The following is a 21,505-nucleotide window of genomic DNA, read 5'->3' on the forward strand; positions in this document are numbered from 1 at the left end:
CCTTTAAGAGATTGACATTGGAATGCATATAATTCGCATTCACGTATCTTTGGATCCAGTGCAAGCGCTTGAGTTGCGCAGTTGTTTGCAATTGCATTTCTATTGCGAGTATGGTCTCGCTGTTAGAAGAGAATAAACAGCAATAGATATAGTCTATTATGTAAAAGTTTTTTTTTTTTTTTTTTTTTACATATAATACGTAGAATGCATAAATAGATCATGAATCTGTTGCAGCAGAATAAAAACTATTTATTGTTACTGACAAAGAACGCTACGCTCTTTCTACCATACAAAAGTAGTTTTTGTCCATTTTCTCCAAAAAGTACTCATGTTGTTTTACACATGCGCAGACCCGTATCCAAGGGGGTCTAGGGGGCCGCCGCCCCTAAATTTTTACCGGCTTTCTCTAAAATTTTCACGGTAGGCTTGCAAATGAACTATAATATGTTGATGAACTATAGTATGGTTGGATCGGGCCCTCCCCCAACTTCTACCGTCCCCCTAAATGTTTGGGCTGGTTACCTGCCTGCATGTTCGTCCTTGCACCCTTTTTCGTTAAATTCTAATGCTATTGCAGATAGTAAGGAAACTTAACACAGTTCCTTTATTTAATAAGGGAAAGATATTGTTATAGCAATAAAACAAACTCAGAGGAAGTTGGCTATACATACAACGTATTCCTTCTCTCATTGTCCATCTACTTTATATGGAGTTTAGTTTACCAAAACTCCTTTATATATTTACCATGTCCATCTCGAGGACTACTTGATTCACCATCGCTAAATTTGGTTAGAATATAGGGGATCAAAAGTTAAGTCGTGAGGGGTTTCAACGTTGATCACTGTAAAGGAAAAAACGTTAATCGATAGAGAAATTCGGTTTTCTGCAATCGATAAAGCGTCCCAAAATTACAATACTTTCTCATCTTCAACTCTCGATGAAAATTCGAAATGGTTAAAATTAACTACAATTTCCGGTTTCAATATCGATACCGGAACAATAACGATAGAATAATAACGATACCAGATGGCGAGAAGTGGTTCTAAGAATAGGTATTACGAGTTATAATAAATATGTGGTGGTATTACTACACTAAACGATCATGCATATTAAATATAAATTGAAACAGATGCAACATTCCTAATCTGGAGAGTTCATATCGAAGATGAAACGACTGAAAGGTTTGTCTGTGAAACCTCATCTTTGTATCATTATGTTAAATATCTCAATCGCGAACAATATCAGTTAATTTCTAATGCCACTACTTCTGCCGGACAAAACTTACTATTAAATATATTCTAAAGCTCACTATTAACTAATGTATGGTCGCAAAAACGTTCTCGAACCATACATTGATTTGTACCTAAGGGCCCGTAGACAGCCAAAATACATATACCGTCAATAACATTCCATATCTCATCCTAACGAGAAAAGGTGTTTGAAAGAAAAGGCCCAATTTCAAAAGTAAATCAGTTCCCAATGACAGAGTCGGAATATTGACAATGGTAGTACAATTATTTTATAAGCAGCTTTTTCTATATGCTTTTATAAGTAGCATCGTTACGAAAAGTTAGTTTCACGGCCAAGCTTAAGTGATGTCACTACTCTATGTCTTTGAACTCAACGTACGGAAAATGCATTCGTTTAGCGTTATACGCTCTACAAATGAGACCAAAAGCATAATTTTGAAGCAAGCATATAATTTTCAGGGAATGATGATTATATGCTGCGTGGTGTAGCATATGCCATATGTTTTAGTAAGGTTTCATGTTGCATTGTTAGATTCGGGTATTCCATTCAATTATTAGGTAGGTATATTCATTGATACTACCATAGATCAGAGCCCTGCATGGGCCGGGCCCGCCCGGTTCGGCCCGGCCCTGCCCGTTTCAAATAACAGACCGACCGGTCCCTAACCGGGTCGAACCGGGCCGGGCACATTCCGGGCCAGACATAAATGCTATAGGGCCGAACCGGGCACATGTATCGGCCCGTACACTCTGAAAGACGGATCGGAAAGTAATGTTGTCAGCCTTTTTTTAAATGTCCTCCACTACCCCTGCCTTTGCCGTGTTCGTACGGTCTTACTGTCAACCTATGTTAATCGTAATGTGTTTGGGAAACTGACTATTTATTCAAGACTGCAAAGTATACTACTACTATTACTACTTCTACTATTACTACTACTACTACTAGTACTACTACTACTACTACTACTACTACTACTACTAGTACTACTACTACTACTACTACTACTACTACTACTACTACTACTATTACTACTACGACCACTGGTAATACTACTACAACTGCCACGACTTCGCGTCAGAGTTCACATGTCTGGTGGTACCGAATTTACCTTCTAAGTACAGAGAAAAACGGAGAAATGCTAGTTATTATGACCGGTCTGCGTAGAATGTGAACCGATGCTTGATCTACGAGGGACAACGGTTGCTCAGTAGGAAAAGCACTCACATCTGGTGCTAGAGGTTGTCGGATCAATCCCTGCTTGTGCTATGTGAGTGTGTGTGGAAGTTTCCGGGGTGGTCCCACTTCCTCCCACTCTTTTCATTCCACCAATTCATCCCATCATCATCCATACAGCCTGAGCCGTAGTTACCTAAAGAACGTATGATAAAGTCAACCCAGATAGCACAGAAAAAGTTTTAAAAATGTTTAAAAATTTGCAAAAGCAAACTAAAAAGTTTGCAAAAAACTTGCCTTTTCAAATGAGAAAATTTGCCGAAAGTTCAATGCAAATAACGAAGTTGACGCTGGCTGAGTTTGCAGCAAAGTTGCCTGAGAAAATGAAAACATCTGCCAATACAAACGAAATGTTTGCGACTGCACAACAAGAAAGTTTGCCAGGACTTTGCTGCAAATATTTTGTGCAAATTTTCTTTGACAAAATTTCCGAAAATGAGCTGATAAATTTGGTGAAAATATTAAAAAGTTTGCAGCAACATTGCAGAAAGTGTTTTCACGATCGCAAGATCATGTTTGCTGCAAATGTATTAGGTAATGTTTGCTGCAAATTTATAAAGTGAAACCTAACTTTATGAAACATCAAAATTTTTATAATGTGGATCCGTCTTTTCTTAGTGGCAAGCATTAAACATCTTTAGCTACTTGCCAAAGATAAGAAACTTACGAACGATAAACGCACAGACAAAGGATATCGCAATTTATCTACTTACTCAACGATCATATCTCTCACACACATTCACAAAATAACGTCAGGCTGCCTGGGTCAATAAAAACATCTGATAAGAGACCAGTGAGTTTATTCTGGAGTCCTCTGGTGCATTGGTTTTTCTCGATTCTCACTTCCCGCTAGTTTTGTCACAGTTGATGTAGCGCAGTGAATTCTGGGTACGATGCGCGTGCACTCGGTAATATCATCACATATTTGCTTTCAGCAAGTTTTTCGAAACAAGTTTTTTACAGAGTTGCAAACTGTTTGCAACGGCAAACTTTCAACGCTATATTTTCAAAAAAGATGCAAGTTAATTGCAGTGGTGAATTTATTTTTACAAATCAGCGAAAATTTGCAGATCATATTGAAAGCTTTTAATAAATATTAAAAAATTTTGCCTTCGCTAACTTTCAGATTGTTTGATCCACTAAACGAAGCAAAAATTTGCCGCAAGTATTCGTGCTATCTGGGAAGTACTTGACCTACTAAGTAGAATTTGGTACGCTATCATAAGACCACGGAAGCCAAAACCGTGAACTGGCGTGCTCATAAGATCAGTGCAATTTGTAGCAATGTTCAATTAGGAAGGCAAATACCAAATGGTGTTACATATTCCTGTATTGTTTATAGTATGATACTAAAAATATAACAAAATATAATGATCAAATAAATCACCAAGACGACAGGGTCGATTAGGTGTTCCTGGAACGGTGGGTTAGTGGATGGGAACACTAGTTCGATCCCAGCTCTCGCCAAGTAAACTTTGTGGTGGACAAACACTGTGTGGCGGGGTTCTCGGCGTTCTCCCGTTTTCTCCCACTTTATTCACTCCACCATTTCATTTATTTCTCATCATCACCGCCTTCTTTAGCCTAGCCGGCATAACTGTGGAACGTTAAACTCAAAGATTTCATTTTCATTGTTTTGTTTTCGTATTACTAGTAATAACAGTAGTGATATTCGCTGTCGTATTAGTATAGTAATGAGTAGTAGCAGTAGTGATAGTAGTAACAGTAGTAGCAGTGGCAGCAATAGTGGAATTAGCACTAGCATTCGTAATCGTAATCGTAATAGTAGTATTAGCAGTAGTAGTTGTAGTATTAGTATCACATACGGTATAGCAGTTTTACGTATCTTCTCTGTTACTCGTAATGCACTAATGAGTGTAGTATAAGACTCTTACGTACATGAGCTGTATTATTGTATAATAGACAGGGTTGGACAGAGCAGCCACAGATAACAAATAGACAGACGGAACAGGGATATAGAAAACAAACCTTGGGTAGCCTTTCACACAATTTTCCCATTCGAGAAGGACAAATGGACATTGCAATGTTACTACACATTTCTCATTTTCCATTGCATTTTGAAGGATTGACTTGACTTATCAACTTAGTTGTTCTCAGGCCGGTTACGCTCTGCCTGTTTGTGCCCGGCCCGTTCTCTTCCCGGCTCGAGATTCGGGCCGAGTCGGGTCGAGCCGGGCACAGAATACAGATCCATCCGGGCCCGGCCTGGGTTTGCAGGGCTCTGCCATAAATAACCGGAAGAACGTGCGTTTGCACATCAAGATACAAGGCTCAAATAGTTTACCCGTGTGCGTGGGTTTTCTCGGGGTTCTCCCGTTTCCTCCCACTTTCTTCATTCCACCATTTCATTCATTACTCATCATCACCGTCTCCTTTAGCCTAACCGGCATAATCGTAGGACGTAAAACTCAAAAATTTCATTTTTTTTCAAATAGTTTACAAAATTACACATAGATGGCGTTAGTGTGAAAGTTAAGCGACAAGAGTTACTGATCGAGTCTATGGACTGAGAACAAGTTCTCAAAGACCTAATTGATCTAGAGCAGGGGTTTTCAACATTTAATTTCAATTGAAATTAACATTATTTGGTTAGTTTAGCTATTCTGGTTCTCTAATTTTAGGTTACCATACACAATGGCAGTTCTTACTGAAATTCGTAGGAAGCAAACTACGATTTCTCTAGTTCCTCGTATTGCTTGTGAAGATTTTAAGATCGACCAATACTTTTTCAAAAAGGTAAGTGTCATCTTTCCCTTGTATTTTATATAAAATATAAATTTGATTAGAAATAAAATTACTAAGTTTTCTTTACATTTTGACAACATTTTTAGTTCAACATAAATTAAAAATTCAAATTTGTGATAATTTTAAGCTATTTCATTAACCATACTGTGCTGATGTCATTCTAGTATCATAATGAACAGTTTAATGAAAGTATAATTCATTATCAGTTTCACTTCAATAAGTAGAATGGTTCTCGTACAATATAAATATTTAGGTTTACGAATTATATAGTTTTTCTATACTTTTTTTTCGGAAACTAAGAATGAACTTTTCATAGAGAAAATCGTGCAATAAAGCTCTCTCCCAAAATTAACTATTACTTCTTGATTGTTTCCGAGTATTATTACAGTAATGACTGTGGCTGAAAGTAATCTAACGTCACGATCTCAGGAACGCCAGTTAAGCTCCTCCTTGCATTCCGCCTTCCAAGTAGTTGTTTCGGAACCAACTAATTAGAAAGTCTGATATGATCGTTTAAAGAAAACGGGTCTTCATGAAGTAGCCATTTATTAAAAGAATAAACTTAACATTGTAATGCCAAAGTTTAGCGTTTAGTAACTGAAAGATGGTCTAGTGGTTTATGGGAGGAGAATACGTAATAAGATTATCCTACTCTTCTCCGAGATTACAACACTTAATACAACCATGCATAGATTTCATTAGAAATGATAGTTTACTTAAAACAATTTAAATGAAAAAGTAGTACAATTTCCGAAGAAAATTTAAACTGGGCAAACCATTGTTTTCATAGTTTTCATCTTGCGTATGTTTGAGCGTATCGAATCTACGACTAACGTAACTGCATTTCTGCATTATCTGTTCTTTCCAAATATACTTATATAAACATTTCGGAAGCTTTTGGTGTTTGTTTAATGTCAGTTTCTTTTCTGGAAACATGGAAGCTCTTATTAAATTGCTAGATTGAGGAGGAGTCATTCAGTTGCAGTGATTTCAGGAAGGCAAGTGAGTTTAAACTCGATTATGATATTTCCCCTGTTATAAGCTCAAAGTACCACACTTCAATCTTACGTATTACCAAGCAAAGAGTGGGGTTTCCAGTTATCAATTTATCAATGTCTAAAACTGCTTTAAGTATGTTACATAGTTAACAAACAAATAATATTAAATCTACCTTATGTCATCCATGGCGGCGTCTAGTTTTAAAAGAGAACATTTTGCACCCTCTATTGATTCAGCTACATATCTGCGTAATACATAAAGTCATTTCAGATTCATGACAACGAATTCAAGTAAGCAGCAAGCGTGAGCACAGCCAGGAAGTCAATCCAAGTAGTTCGAAAGTGTTGTGTGTTGGCTTGAAGGAAGTATAACTATTATGTCTGTAAATAATCATATGGATCCAAATATTAGGACATTTGAAGAACTCTATATGGATTCTTTCGGGCATTCGTTATCGTCTTAGCCAAATAAATAAATTGTACGTATATGATAAAAGGATTCCGTATGCCAAGGATAGGGATATACATTGTGTTGAATTGCAACAAAACGGACAAACCTGCTTTTACAACCTCTAATATTGTGTGTCCTAGATATCGGAAGCCGGGTGTATCTCCAATGTTGTGCAAACAGTGCGTTCCTTGGTGTAGCACGCGAACCAAACATTTGAAGAAACGATAAGAGGCAGGTGCAACTTTCCGCCAGCCGTAGATTACATACTTGCGCAAGATTTATATCTGGTAAAGAACTATAAAACGGAGTTAGTATACTCCATTCCTTACATATCATAGACACAAATATAAACAGTCGAAAGTAGTATGAACGCGTTGCTCAGAGAATAATTGAAAGTTTGTAATGACTTTGGACTTGGCATGTGTTTATCTATCGGAACGTGATAAACAACAGGAGACCATCTTCTATCGACTATATGAACACAGACATCGTTCAGACTGGATACATGAATATGTGGAAAGGTTTTCATGACCATTGTCGATCTCGGTAGTTATTATTATAATGGAAACTTGTGCCACGCAGAATGAATAGAAAAGCTAAAAGCAATACACCTTATTACCAGAGAAACATTTTGGAGCCACTGTGCCACCATGATACTTCATCCCTATGTGATAGGGATATACACGTCTCCCATTATCATTCATTAACACAAGGCGTCCAGTAATACGGCGAATAAACGGTGACTTGCATGGAGCAGATTTCACATTTTACAGACTTCCCTATAAAATCCCCTCATTCACCCATGCATGTTTATAAGTTCCAGTTGTTCAAACCAGTTTCTGGCGTCGACAGCCGCTCAAATTAGACGATCCTTGAAAGTTTATATAGAACAGATCTGATGTTACTGTGCTTCAACGCAACCTACAGCAGATATTCAGACCCAGTTTGGTAGCTAACAAACGGAGAATCTTGCACATTGATCATAACCGGTAGTGACACCGCGTTATATCTTAAACTGCTTAGGATACTAAATTCGTTACCATAAACCTAGAAACATATATCGGTAGTGAACTTTTTTTTACTAGTGGCATGGTTGTTAATTGTTTAAACATGTTCTTTCATTATTACGTCAATTCTTGACTTTCATAAGTTTGATATTTTCCATAGTGCAGCTATTTCACAACCATATAAATATAGGATAGCTGTAATGATTTGCGAATATGTAAACGTACAGTTTTCTTTTCCACAGGTTATGATTTGTTGACAAGAATTTTCCTGGATACTGAAAGAGGTGACAGTTCCTTAATACTTTTTTCTTTTCTTTCGTGATAGGGAACTATTTTTATCGTAAATATTCAGGATGTTCACATGGATCCTGCCGTATGGGAAAATCCTAATGAATTCAAACCAGAACGTTTTCTTAATAGGAATACTGAAGATACCAATCTTGAAGATAAGCTTTTGACTTTTGGTGGAGGTAACTAGTCACTCATTTCTATTTATAAAGTAGAACATGACTTCAGTTGCACGAGTATTGTTTCACACCTAATATGTTACTTTATGGAATGTATTTTGCTTTAGTGTGACCTAACATATGTGTCCTGCTTTGTTCGTATATGGGTGTGTAGTCTTAACGAGACACAAATTTAGGTTTTGCAAAAGGATTGCAAGTGCAAATGCTAAAAAATTTTCGCTGGATATCAAGTATTAATAACAGTTTGAGTGTCGAAGTGGTAATCACCTATCACCCAGTTTAATTTGTGCTGTCTGGTCCCCAGGTTGTTTAGCTTCAGTGTGTAGTGCAGTTGAGTCGTCCAGATCCAAGACGGCTCTTGTCCATTTACAGAATATCCCAGAGAACCGAGAAAAACTGTAGGATCGATACGTTTTGTAGAACTCGAAATATTTGAGGATGTTCAGGTTATTTACCTGAACACACTGAAATATTCCCAGTTCTACAAAACGTGTACATCCTACATTTTTTTAAAAAAAAGTTTTCTAGGATTTTCTGTAAATGGACAAGAACCGTTTTGTAATTGTTATCATTGACTCAGTTATCCTCTAAATTTATACAGACTAGAATATTAGTAACCAATCAAGACTATGGTTACCAGAAGTATCTCTCTAACCATTAGATTAGTCATGGATTCTTTATTTGCTCATAAAAACTCATAATCGGGAGGCAGAACATGTGGTTATTAGGTTTCGTTCAACCTGAGAGAGTAAAAGCACCCGGTGGTCCTAAATCATCAGGTCCACTATCCTGATCATTTCTAGACCGCCGGTCGCCTGATACGTGCGAAAGTTCCTCCCCCTCTACTGAAGCTAAAAAAAAATGAGCGTTTCAAATAAAAGGCCATATCTCCGAAACTAATTAAAATATTAATGAATTTCTTTTTCCGGTTTTATTTGTAAAGTATGCTTTACGATTTGATCTATTTACGCTTTGGATAGGCCCAACGGTGTTTCGGGAAATTCAGCATAAACTTTAAAAACTGACATATTTTGTCCTTAATATTTTCTATTTTTCTCTGAGTCTCCTCAATGAGTTGAGATATAGAAAGAACGTCCCTAATTAAATTTGTAGAGCATTAAATTATATTTCCAACTGTACCAATATTGTTAGGTTTACTTCCAGAAGTAGCCCTACAGCGAGGTAAGTTTGAAGACAAGTGCTCTTTGATTCGAATGCTGATGCTTCGAGTGGCACCACTGAATTTCAGCTCACGTCAGTCAATGAAGGTTTTGTTTCCGTGATAAAAGCTGATTCTTTTCCAATATTTGAAGAACAGTTCTCATTCTTCTTCCTTGAGCTCTCATGCACTGTCCTGATCATTTCTAGATCTCCGGTCACTTGATACGATAGTGTGTTAAGGATTACAAAATTTGGAGATAAGTAGAGATGTATTTTATAGTGTTAAAATCCATTTACAATTGATATTCAGGATGATTCCGATTTTTGAACTCTATTTGTGTGCGACATTTCCACCATCGTTGAAAATAACTTATTATTTCTTTAACAAAAATGATTATCTTACCATAATGAAAAAACATAAAATTTAAATAATGTAAGAACATACGTAAGTGAGTCCTTTTGTAGTCCTTAAATGAGGGCAAACACCACTTATATGTGATATACAGGGTAACTGACAACATCGTTGTACACCTGAAGGGTATTTCTAAAATGAAGAATGGGCCTGTATTTTCTCATTGATCACTTTAAAAATGTTTTTGCCGGAACCTCAATAACTATATTTGTATGTAATTTATAAGAATATTACATCGAACTCATTAAATACTTACTAATTACTGAAAACAAGCAGAACTATGATACTATTCTATATTATGAGATCAAATCCGAGCAAAATGTTTGCAAAATTATATATTTCTTTTGTCTTTTGAATCCTCATCAGATGCATCATTTTCTGTTACATAAGTGTTTATAAATGAGTTATAACACTTGTTACCATTACAGCTACAGGTTTCCATGCACTTTACTGAAGCCCACCGTGTACAAGCAAAAAAGGGCCTACACCGTGTACAAACAAAATTTTACAGATAATTTGCATTAATCCTTAGCAATTCATGAAAATGGTTACGCAAGAAAAGCATAAAAAGATTTTCTTAATTTAAATTTCATATATTAGTATGTAAGTACTGTATTTTGCGCTGTGTGTATATAGCCTTTTTCTAAAACTCCTTGACCACCCATATTTTTTCTAAATGACATACTCTTGCAACCACATGCAATAAATTTGAATTTTTTTATTCCCAATTTGTTCCTGAATTTCTGAACATGAGTTGAGCTAGTTTCTATCTGCAAATATAAGAATCAAGCATACAAAAAAAAAAAAAAAAAACTAGTTGGATGGGCCATTGTAAAAAAAATCCGACATTAAATATCAAAAATCGTTGAATCAAAGTATAGCTGAGTTTTACGGAATCTAGATACATCATGGATAAAACTCACACTACCAAATAAAAATGAACGCTGACTAGAAATTTTCTCGAGAATGTCGAAAATGAACTAAAAAAAGTGCCTAAATTCTCAATGAAGAAAAAACATCGCATTTGAAAAATAGTTTGAGCTAAATTAAATGGATTGAAAAACCTATTAAATTGTAATCATACAAGGAAAGAACATTGAAAAATGTTGTAAAAAATTGTTGACCAAATTTTATATAAAATGTAGCCTATGTAAAAGGTGAATATTAAATCTTTTACGATGTACAGTGGAACGAACATATGAAAAATGTACAAAAGAGTTTGGAAATGTTATCCTAGCCTATGTAAACTCCAAGTTAACATTTAAAAACCTCATAAATGTAATTTAGACCTTATAATTATCTTAGGCTGGACCACTTAAACAAACATAGGAGAAAGGTACAGGCCAAAAAGAACTGTTGATATATAGGCATGAGTTTAACAAACGTTAAGAATAGTCCTACAAACACCTAGGCCTACCAAGAGAAGAGGAGTCATATTTAATTTTTCTGTTTTGGTTTCAAAAGTCCTTTTTCACTTTGCTATAAACACAACGAATTTTTTGGAGTTATCCTCTGGAATTCTGGAATGGCCCATTTCCATCCAGTTTGATAGGTCCATAAAACACAAATTTGGATGTCACTGTTTGAATGTCATCATAGGCAGGCCAATTGAAACCATTTAGTTCTTTTTTCAAAAATTTAACCTTATACCGTCCTTCATCTGGAAAAGCAATAACAATCCCAAGATACCAGTTAAGATCGTAGTGCACGGCGTAATACATTTCTAAGCAAGATTCTGTTCTGGTTGGATCAATCTCTCCTGCCAAACTTTCACCAGTTGATGATGAAATTAGTTGATCGAAAGCATATTCTCCCTGTCACTATCTATGCACAGACTCTGACTGAATTGCCAGAGTAGGAATGTTCCTATTTACTTTCTATATACAAAAACTAGCACATTATACTGTCACATGTGCTAAATAAACATAAAGTTGAACTGGGGTAATAAGAGATAACTGTCTCTTATTTACTGGAGTAATAAGAGATAACTGTCTCTTACATTACTCCTTCACAATTTCTAAAAGCCTTCAATTGACCTGAAATGCAATGTTTCAGCATTTTTGAAAATTTTATATCAATCTTCATAATCTTAGTCACAAAGTTACATAGTAGCAGTCATTTCCATATTTGTAACTCACTTCTCACAATAAAATTTTATTTTAAACAGTCACAAACTTCTGTGGTAAGTTCAATTTGAAGATATTTTTTTTATAGCGTGACAACGATATAAAAGCTCATATTAGTTCATAAGTGCAAGTGGGGTAGACAAGTAAAGGTATTGACGTTGCCAATACTTATTTATTTTATAATTTTGATTTCATATTTTGGGTATTTTTTGGCCGTGTCTCTTATTACTCCGCCCTCCCCTACTATTTGTTTTAGTGACCCCCGAAATTTTGAAAAGTTGTTAAAATAAAACTTAAATTACGTTTTCAGTCCCCCATCACCAAACACTGATGGTCCCCAGATCCCCCGAAAATTTTGAAGTAGTTAAAAGAAACTCTAAAATTGCGTTTTAGTTTCCTCATTGCTGAAAACTTTCCAGTGGAGGATTCCAGGACCCATCCCGATATGAAATTCTGGCTACGCCACTGTGCATGTATTAAATATAGTGAATATGTAAAAATATAGTACTATAAAATCTTATATTAATCTATTAAATATAACAGAGTATCAGCAAGCCAATCTAACAAGTTTTTACATGTATTTCGAAGAATTGATCACTTTTCGAAAATGTAGGTGATGTAACTGATCTCCTTACCGCACCCTGCGGGCGGCCATGCATACGTCAATAATTATACTTTAAAACATGTTTTAAAAATTTAGCAAAAGCTACCAACAATCTTTATATTGTGGAAAATATAAGAGAATGACGTCTTAAATGCGTCATAATAACTATAAATACCATAGCTTCTTTGTCAATTTGGCCTTACACGAATTGACTTTCGAAAGTTATTGTGCAATTTAAGGTTAAAATAATAGGCTCTATATACTTGCACTGTGTGTTAATATGACTGAATAAAACATAACACTTGGGCATAATTTCTTATGAAAAGTTTATACTGTATGTGTAAGACATAATGAAATCCACATTGATATGAATTCGTTGGTTCAAAGATTTTTTAACAGCTGTAGTTTTTTTGGAAAGCATTCAAGTCAGGAAAACCTAATGTACGCTAGTGAGAGCATCATAGGTAGCTACTTATGGAAGGTATAATCTGCGTGAAATCGTTATCGACTTCTGACAAAATTAAATGGTGATGAGACGAACACCAATCGATGGAAAATAGATGACATATTTTCCATTGGATTATTCGAGTTAGAAGACAAAACCTTCATAAGCAGCCACCTATTCAGTACGCACTAGCATACATTCAGTTTTCCTGACTTCATTTTAAAAAAAATACTTCCATGGGATTTTTCGCAGGAGAAGGCAAAGTTGTCCTCTGGTTTTGTATTTTTAATATATCTATAATAAGAGAAAGAATATGCAAAGAAGTCGCACTGAGGCTGATTTATTTTATTCCATTTCGGTATTTACGGTAGTATCACATGATAGTCAGAAAGTACGCCAGGAACTTTTACTTAGTTGAGTCCAAAATAAAAGAGGGAGTACACACAGAATAATGATATACATTTTTACACAAACTCAAAGAAAACAATATTTTTACGCCCAAGAGTGTGTGTAAGGAAATTTGGGGGTGTGTTTGGGGTGTTGGGGTGTGCGAAATACTCCGTGGACACAACATCTACTTTTACAATAGAAGTTGTAAACGTAAACAAAAATTAATAAACTACTGCAGTATTAAATTCAGAAAATATTTGCTTATGCCCGGAAACTTAATACAAATTATTCATTTACTTGTTAGGGAGAGGCCATACCCTCCCTTGTGGAGTCCATGGATATACCGGTATTGCAATATGTTGCTGTGTGTACTTGACAACCGAGAGTAACAGAGCCATCTTAACGGTACCCTAGCCACTTGACTGGGGGTCCCGCGAGCAGAATGGCATGTATGAACTACATGTATTAGGAGCAAAATTTAGTCATAGTGACTACAGCACACTTGTTTGCTCAGCGGCCTTATATGCTGTTAAAACGGCACAGGAGAGTAGAATAGATGGCACCCTTAGGTACGGGGTCCGATTGGGAGCAATCGGTCCAATCGGCTTAAGGCCGGCCCTGCTATAAAACCTCCCTTAAGGGACACCTCTCAGTAAAGGACACTTGTATAATTCTGGCTGACATTTTTGTATCGGCGAAAATATTTGTAGGCCCAATATTTACGGGATAGAACCCTCGCTTTTACAACAATCTCAGGTACAGACATGAACAGTCTTTCTTTTCCTTCAGAGTTCTAATAGTTGTTTATAACAGACAAGATTCAGCATAGACAATATACTGTATTTACTCGCGTAATAATCGCCCTCGAATAATAGTCGCACCTTAACTTTGAAGTAAATACATTTACCAAATTTTTTTTGCCGCATAAAAGTTTTATTCTACAGGATTTTTGTCTTTGCGAACGAGACTTTCTTCGAAATTGTTTATCATGAGCGAGTCCGAGCAACAGCAACGAAGAGAAAATACCCAGTGGCAAAATAAAGCGTTCATCTCTCAAACTTTTCGCAAGTGGATAGTACAATGTTTCTTCGGTAACATTTGACACCGTGTCAAAAATCTTCAAAAACGCCGACATATCCACCGCTTTGGACGGAAGTGAAGACGATGTTCTGTAGAAGAGTTACCCAGATTCGATAAAATGCAGATATGACAGAAAGTGAAACTTCGGATGAGAGTGAATAGTGCCTTTCGCATGTATGGACAGCTCTGACACTTCTTGTGCGTGTGTGTGTTTCTTCTTCGTGGTGTTACGTAGTTGTTATTCATATGTTTTCCAATTATGTAAATATATCGTTCTTTTGTGCTAATGCCAAAAATATTTTTTTTTTGTCTTCCACGAATGGGTTAAGTTACGAGTTTAATTTTTACAAGTTTTAATATTTGACCTATGTAGGTTATATTTTATTTTTATGTTGACACAATGCTGTATGTATTAAAATTCGAAATTATTTCGATCATAGCAATAATTGAATGGCAGCTTTCCTCGTGTAATATTCGGACTTGGCTTTTCGTATTTTAAAATGATACAAAAAGTGTGACTATTACGCGAGTAAACACTGTATTCTGGAATTTGAAAATAAATTCTCTGATGCAGCACAGTATCCGAACAATTCCTCTCTGTAAAATTATTTCTCAAAGCCAACAATCTATTGAATCACCACAAAGAGCAGCTGCAAGGTAAACTTGAAAGTATTCTTTCTCTGTACACAGTAACTTGCTTCTAGTAGAATGTCAAACGAATCTGCAACGAATATAAATGTTGGTGGAGAGCCAATTGTATGGGGAAATTCTCTTCCTTCACCAATTCATTCCTCTTTACCCTTTTGTGCTTGCATTCTCCTACGAAGATAATGGTTTGGACGTCGTTTCTTTTATTCGTAGAAATAACAAATTTCGTATCACTTGACATTGTTATACGGCTGTAAAATTTCAACAGTTAGAGATGGAGTGGTATCTGTTGTAATTGTCATCGCAAAGTCTTCTAAGCCTCTTACCCGCAGAATATTAAGCCCATGACTTGAGGCTTTTGTATTGAATTTTTCGGTCTACGTACGAAGCTTTCTTCTACCCTTTCCATTGTTTCCTCTTGGGAATACAAAACACATTCTTCCGCAAAGTCTCTATCTTGCAAACTCTACTTGTAGTACTATTAGTTAAAAAAATCTGAATAAAAGAAGTTAAGAATGCAATTTCGTTAAGTCATTACCACAAGTGAATATACAGTAATTCATGGCTTTAGAATTAAAATGTGTTAAATTCGGTCAATTATTTGTAACCAAGTAAATATGACGTGGTGTTACATTAAATCCTAAAGCAACAATTAAATAAAGCATATATATATATATATATATATATATATATATATATATATATATATATATATATATATATATATATATATATACAGGGGTAGACAAAAAATCTAAAAACACTTCATACAGGACACGTAAGTTTGGCCCTCCACTGTACAACACGTGTTGCGGTTGCCGATCCTTTCTTGTTTTCAATGTGTCATGTGGACCTTCCTCTTCTGTCAGCAGTAACCAGTTTACCTGTGAGTGTCGTGGTGTGAAAGTGGTGCGGTAAAATGGGCGACCTGATAGACATCCAAAGAGTTATGATCGTTGATGCCCATCTGGTTGGAGCTTCAGTGGCAACAGTGGCGAACATTGTGGGGGTATCGAAAGGCACTGTAAACAATGTCACGAGGGCATACACAATTAATGGGCAAATGACGTATCCAAAGCACAACAGTGGTCGAAAGACAATCTGTCAGATGGGGACCGAAGGGCATTAAAACAGATTGTAGCAGCTAAAAAGAAGATCACTGCAATGAAAATTAAGTCTGAACTCAATTCCGGCCTACAGAACCTGGTTTCATCGCAAACAGAGAGACGGGAACTTCATAAAATGAAAATTCATGGCAGGGCCGCTATCGCCAAGTCCCTGGTCACAGCAGTAAATGCGAAGAGGCGTATCCAGTGGTGGAAGGACCACAAGGCATGGACTCATGAGCAGTGAAAACACGTAATGTGGTCCGATGAATCGACCTTCACTTTCTTTCCAACAACCAGTCGTGTTTACGTATGGAGAGCACCTCACAGGCCTATGATACAGACTGTCTGCTCCCAACTGTAAAGCATGGGGGTGGTTCTGTTACAGTATGGGCAGTGATATCGTGGTTTCCTGTACGTCCCATCATAGCCCTAGATGGAATGATGAATGCTAAGGCGTATGAGGCCATTTAGGGTTACCAGGTTCTACCCATGGCCCAAATATTGTTCCCTGATGGTGATGGCATCTACCAAGATGATTTGACCCCCTGTCACGCTGCAAAAACGGTGAAATCATGGTTTGAGGAGCATGACTAGGAACTATTACACTGTCCCCTGGGTCCCAGAATCACCAGATCTGATCATCATTGAGTTATTGTGGTCTAAGTTAGAAAGGTGTGTTCAGTCTCGTTGCCCTCCACCAGCATCCCTTAAGGAACTGTAGCATGTTTTGGACAAACAATGGTACAAAATTCCACACACCACGATTCAGGAGTTGTATACGTCCATTCCACGTCGGATCCAAGTTGTTTTGGACGCAAAGGGAGGCCCCACAACATACTAGGTATGATTTTCAACTTTTGCAAACGTTTCAGATTTTCTTGTCCAACCCCTGTATATAGTGTGTACCAATATATAGGCGTATGATTAAAATATCTATTCATGGCGAGAGAGATAGATGTGAAAACAGTAAAAAGTTGTATTTATCTTCCGCATGAGTTCACTAATTCGAAAAAGAAATATATTTCTTTGGAATAAATTATTTAGAACAATGGCGACTCTCAGGCAAGATTCGGCTATCGAATGAAAGTGAAAATGTGTACGACTCGACTTTTACCTTCTTAACAGCGCGTGACATGAAGAGTGTTCCTTGCCATATTAATGTATGTGAATTTACACTTGACTTCTGACTGGGAACCTTTTAGTTAAAAGACGACTCTGCAGGGTAAGGTTTGATTATATCAGCCTTACTTTACAAAAATGCACGTTTGTTCAAGTTACTTTCAGAAATTTGTCCCTCAGGCGCTGATTACCCTATACAGATGAAACGAGAAACAGGGACAGGGTTAGGACAGGATAAATAATCAGCAAATATATGAAACGCACATTCAGTGAACTGCCCCTTCTGGAAGGAAAATGCAAAGAAGCTTTAGAAATAGATCTAGTATTTTTTTTATTATTTTATTCTGACCCGGGCTACATTACAAATGATGCTCACTTATTTAGAAAATTCAGATTTTCTGATTGATCTCTTCTACAGATTTATCTTATAGAATATATATATACATAAGGTATAAGAATAATAGGAATATATATATATATATATATAAAACTCAGATATGAGGGTATTATATTTGAGTTATAATAATGCACTTTTCATATATATTTTCCAGGTCGTAGGAAGTGTCCAGGAGAAAACATGTCAAGATCTAGTTTATTCCTCGCTTTTACAAATCTCTTGCAACGGTTTACATTCAGCATTCCACCATCACGTGAAACACCTTCGCTCGAACCAGTAATTGGAACTGTAGCGCATCCACAACCTTATGATCTATTGATCAGAGAAAGATAACTGACTTTTAAGTAGATAGCTTGGATATGGTGTTTATTGTCTTCTGAGTGGTCTGGTAACTTCTAGAATTTTTATTTTCAGAGCACATGAGACTGACGAAAAGTAAGTTCCTTTATCAAATTAAAAGAAAATAATCAGAAAGTGGAATAGAAGAAAACATTATATTGTTCATTGAAATGTAACCCTTAGACACATGTTACAAACTTACTTTCTGAATGTGCTTTGCAAGAGTAAGCATTGTGACAAGATATTGTTAGGTGTAGCCTAAATAGAAATGCGGATACAAATAATAGATACCTCGTGATATACTTCCGGATAGATACAAATGATGATAAATCTTTTTAAAGTTGGATTTCTTTTTAGACTATTAAACTTAATATAGAGCATTTGTCCTCTTTGCTATTTAGTACGCACATGTATACAGACATTAGATTTGATTTTAGCAATTACATTGTAGGTAGTCAACAGTTAACTAGCATATAACATCACGTGATGCAAGATTTTCACTCTTATAAAGGAAAGTAATATTACTTACTGTTAGTTCATAGTCATAAGTAATATGCTACTACTTATAGGTTTCTTGCTGTAAACTTTCCACGCAGCAGGGTTTCTTTTAATACCATCTATCAATATAGCGTATTTCTCCTCTCGTTTTCCCCTATCATACCTTGTATCATGTCCCTCATGATATAGTTTCTTCTTAGACAATGTCCGATCAATTTCTCTGACTCCTTTCAATTATATCTAACATTATCCCCTTGCGTACCAATGATATCCATGTAGATGTCATGAAAACGTATCCAAAGGGATCGTATTAATCGTGGAGATGATGAAATTTTCTAGTAGTTGCAAGGCAAGACTTAGTTCTACTCTTTTCCATTAGGTGACAGCACCTTACTGCCAGAAATAAAAAAAGCGCGTTGTCACAGTAGATCGCAGGCCTAAGGGAGCATTCAATTACAATACATATGTGTTTGTTTTGACAATAAACAATTAGCAACTTCGAGAACAGAGAATGAAAAAACTTTGTCTTTGATCTCCGGTCAGTGTTGCCGACCTGAAGCAGCATAAAATCCCTTCATTGCATCATAATTTCAATTTTCCAGTTCAAATTTTCCAGAATGCAAACAGTTGTTTTTATCAGTAATGTGAATGTTCTCCTCATGCGCGCACAAGATCTTTGTCCTGTATAACGTCTAGCCAGTTCCTTAACAGCAAATGAAAACTATTATTACAATACCCATATAGGAAAATGACACCTTAAAATCTTTACTCCTTCACTGTTCCTAATACTATCTCATTTCCTTTATGTTCACCAAAGCTAATTTTTTGTAGCATAGGAATTTTAAGAATAACTTAATACTGTTACATGTGTTAGTATTACAATAAACCTACCTCTAAACATTCAACTGGTTCGTAATCTTCTCTCACTTTTTAACGTACAATTAAAAAAAACATAAATATTTTCTAATAGGTGTCACTTCAAATCAAGAAATCATTATTTTAGGGACAGTGTTAGTTATGAAAATTTTCACTATTTCAGATTGCTAAAATTATGACCAACTCAAAGTAAATTCAACTGTACAAAAAGGGGAGAGTTTATATGAGAAATATTTGTTTTACCGATTCAAAAGAAAGAGCAAACAAAAATATTTAAAAAAGCTAATTATACCAAATAGTAGGTAAATTAATTTAATTTGTAATTTAGGGGTAACAGTAGATTCAATGTTTGATAATTATAAAATGTGAGAAAATAGAAAAATCAGTACTTCAAAATTCAGAATTAATTATTCTTGAAAATTATAAGGTGAGTGGACGAATAAACACTATAATGTATTACTTCTACTTAATAAAGATATCCAAAAATTCCTTTCAGAGTATTATTTCAGATACATTTTACAAATGTATATTCTGATCATGATATTTCTTATACTACTAACTAATGAAAATCCTTTCTTAAATTATGTGAATAATTTGAGTATATAAAGTTCATTTACATAAACTATCAAGATTTTATTGTTAGTTCGTATTCATATATAATTTTGAGATACTGTGTTCATGTTTGTTCACAATACTATGCTTTTTCTCGTTGTCGTGGGCGGTCCGACCAGTGCCTGTGAATGCTTTGACTGTTGAGAGTCTTAGCGGGCCTATAAAATTAACCATGTACTAAAACAACAGGCATATTATTAGAATTATGTAAATATGATTATTTCATGTTGATAAAATTTAATGATGTTTCCTCACGTGATTCCATATATGGAGAATTATGAATACTGTTTGGTGTTGAAATGTATTAAGAGCAAAGGGATCCCAAATTGAAAGTTGATGAGATAACTTAAGGAAACATACATCGATATTAATGTGACTTTGTGTTTCTCCTTTGTAACTGAGAAACCATGTGTATTGCTAGAGATTGAAATTGGTTGTCCATTAAGAGGGGATTTATTCATTTAGGAAATTGCACTCAGCGAGGGAAATTATGTAAAGGTTGTGCAGTGTTGAATAAACTAATGTATATCATTATTGGTTAAACAATTATGTGTTACTTGAGTTTTATCAGGTTTGGGATAAGCAGGAAATAAATTTGCACTTAAAATTTTGCACGAGACATAACAATAAGATGAGTCAGTATAACGGGTCCAACCTAGATGGGAACATATTACAATGTCATTTTTGGTTGTCGGCAAAAAGAAGAACTTATTAGCTCTAGATAACGTCAATCAAACTCAATATATTCCAGACTCATTGCTAATCTTGTATCAATAGAAGCGTTCAGTGTGAATGGTGTCTGACTCGAGCAATTTCCACACACTTGTAGATTATAACGCAATTTGTAAACTTGAAGATAGTTTACACTGTGTTTTGCACTGTGACGAATCACTTGGCCTTACATAATACAATATTTTCTAATGGTGTTTATTTCTGAGCCGTATTCTATGATAAAATGAAAGTTTAAGTTGTTATGTTTACAATTGTAAACTTTTAATTTAAGTTTTGGATCCAAGCAGTTTGAACGTTAACGAAAATACAACTATCTACATATTATGAGATATTTTCAAGATGATCAAGTGAGAAACATCATAATTTTCGATCTTCATCGTGTGGGGTGTCAATACAAAAGTTTGCAGTCAATAAATATAATACGTGTCATGTAGAAAGCAGCAGAGTACAGATGCCCTTATTTCGGGAGTTTAAGTTTAAAATTACCTCTGTAGTTACAGGCCTTTTTGCTTCAAGGTTTACAATTATTTGTATTAATTGTACTTGTATCTTGTGTAGTTTAAATGAACTAAAAAAGTATATAAAATGCTATATTTTACAAATCAAAACAAGTTTTATTGATTCGTTTCAGGAAAATATGATAGAGAATTCTTTACTTAAATTCAAAATAAAATAAGTGCAACTTGTAAAAAAAAGTTATATTTTATTCTCAATTCTAGTTCATGTCCTGATTCATAATAATCAGAAATTAAATTTTAAACATTTTTAGTTTAATGTGACTAAT

At 35.4% G+C, this 21,505-nt stretch overlaps 1 protein-coding gene across 1 annotated transcript in view; it reads left to right on the forward strand.

Annotated features, from left to right (window-relative positions):
• The window catches only part of LOC145660898 (methyl farnesoate epoxidase-like), an 82,076-nt gene extending 62,618 nt beyond the window's left edge, over positions 1-19,458 (forward strand). The window contains exons 7-9 of the mRNA XM_081726329.1: positions 5,127-5,241; positions 8,032-8,176; positions 17,819-19,458. Of these exons, the coding sequence (XP_081582455.1) occupies positions 5,127-5,241; positions 8,032-8,176; positions 17,819-17,997 (439 nt within the window). The 3' untranslated portion in view covers positions 17,998-19,458. The remainder of the gene's footprint in view (positions 1-5,126; positions 5,242-8,031; positions 8,177-17,818) is intronic.
• Positions 19,459-21,505: the final 2,047 nt, after the last annotated feature.

This window comes from Thermobia domestica, chromosome 9 (assembly GCF_964235325.1).
Source record: "Thermobia domestica chromosome 9, izTheDome1.hap1.1, whole genome shotgun sequence".
NCBI lineage: Eukaryota > Metazoa > Arthropoda > Insecta > Zygentoma > Lepismatidae > Thermobia > Thermobia domestica.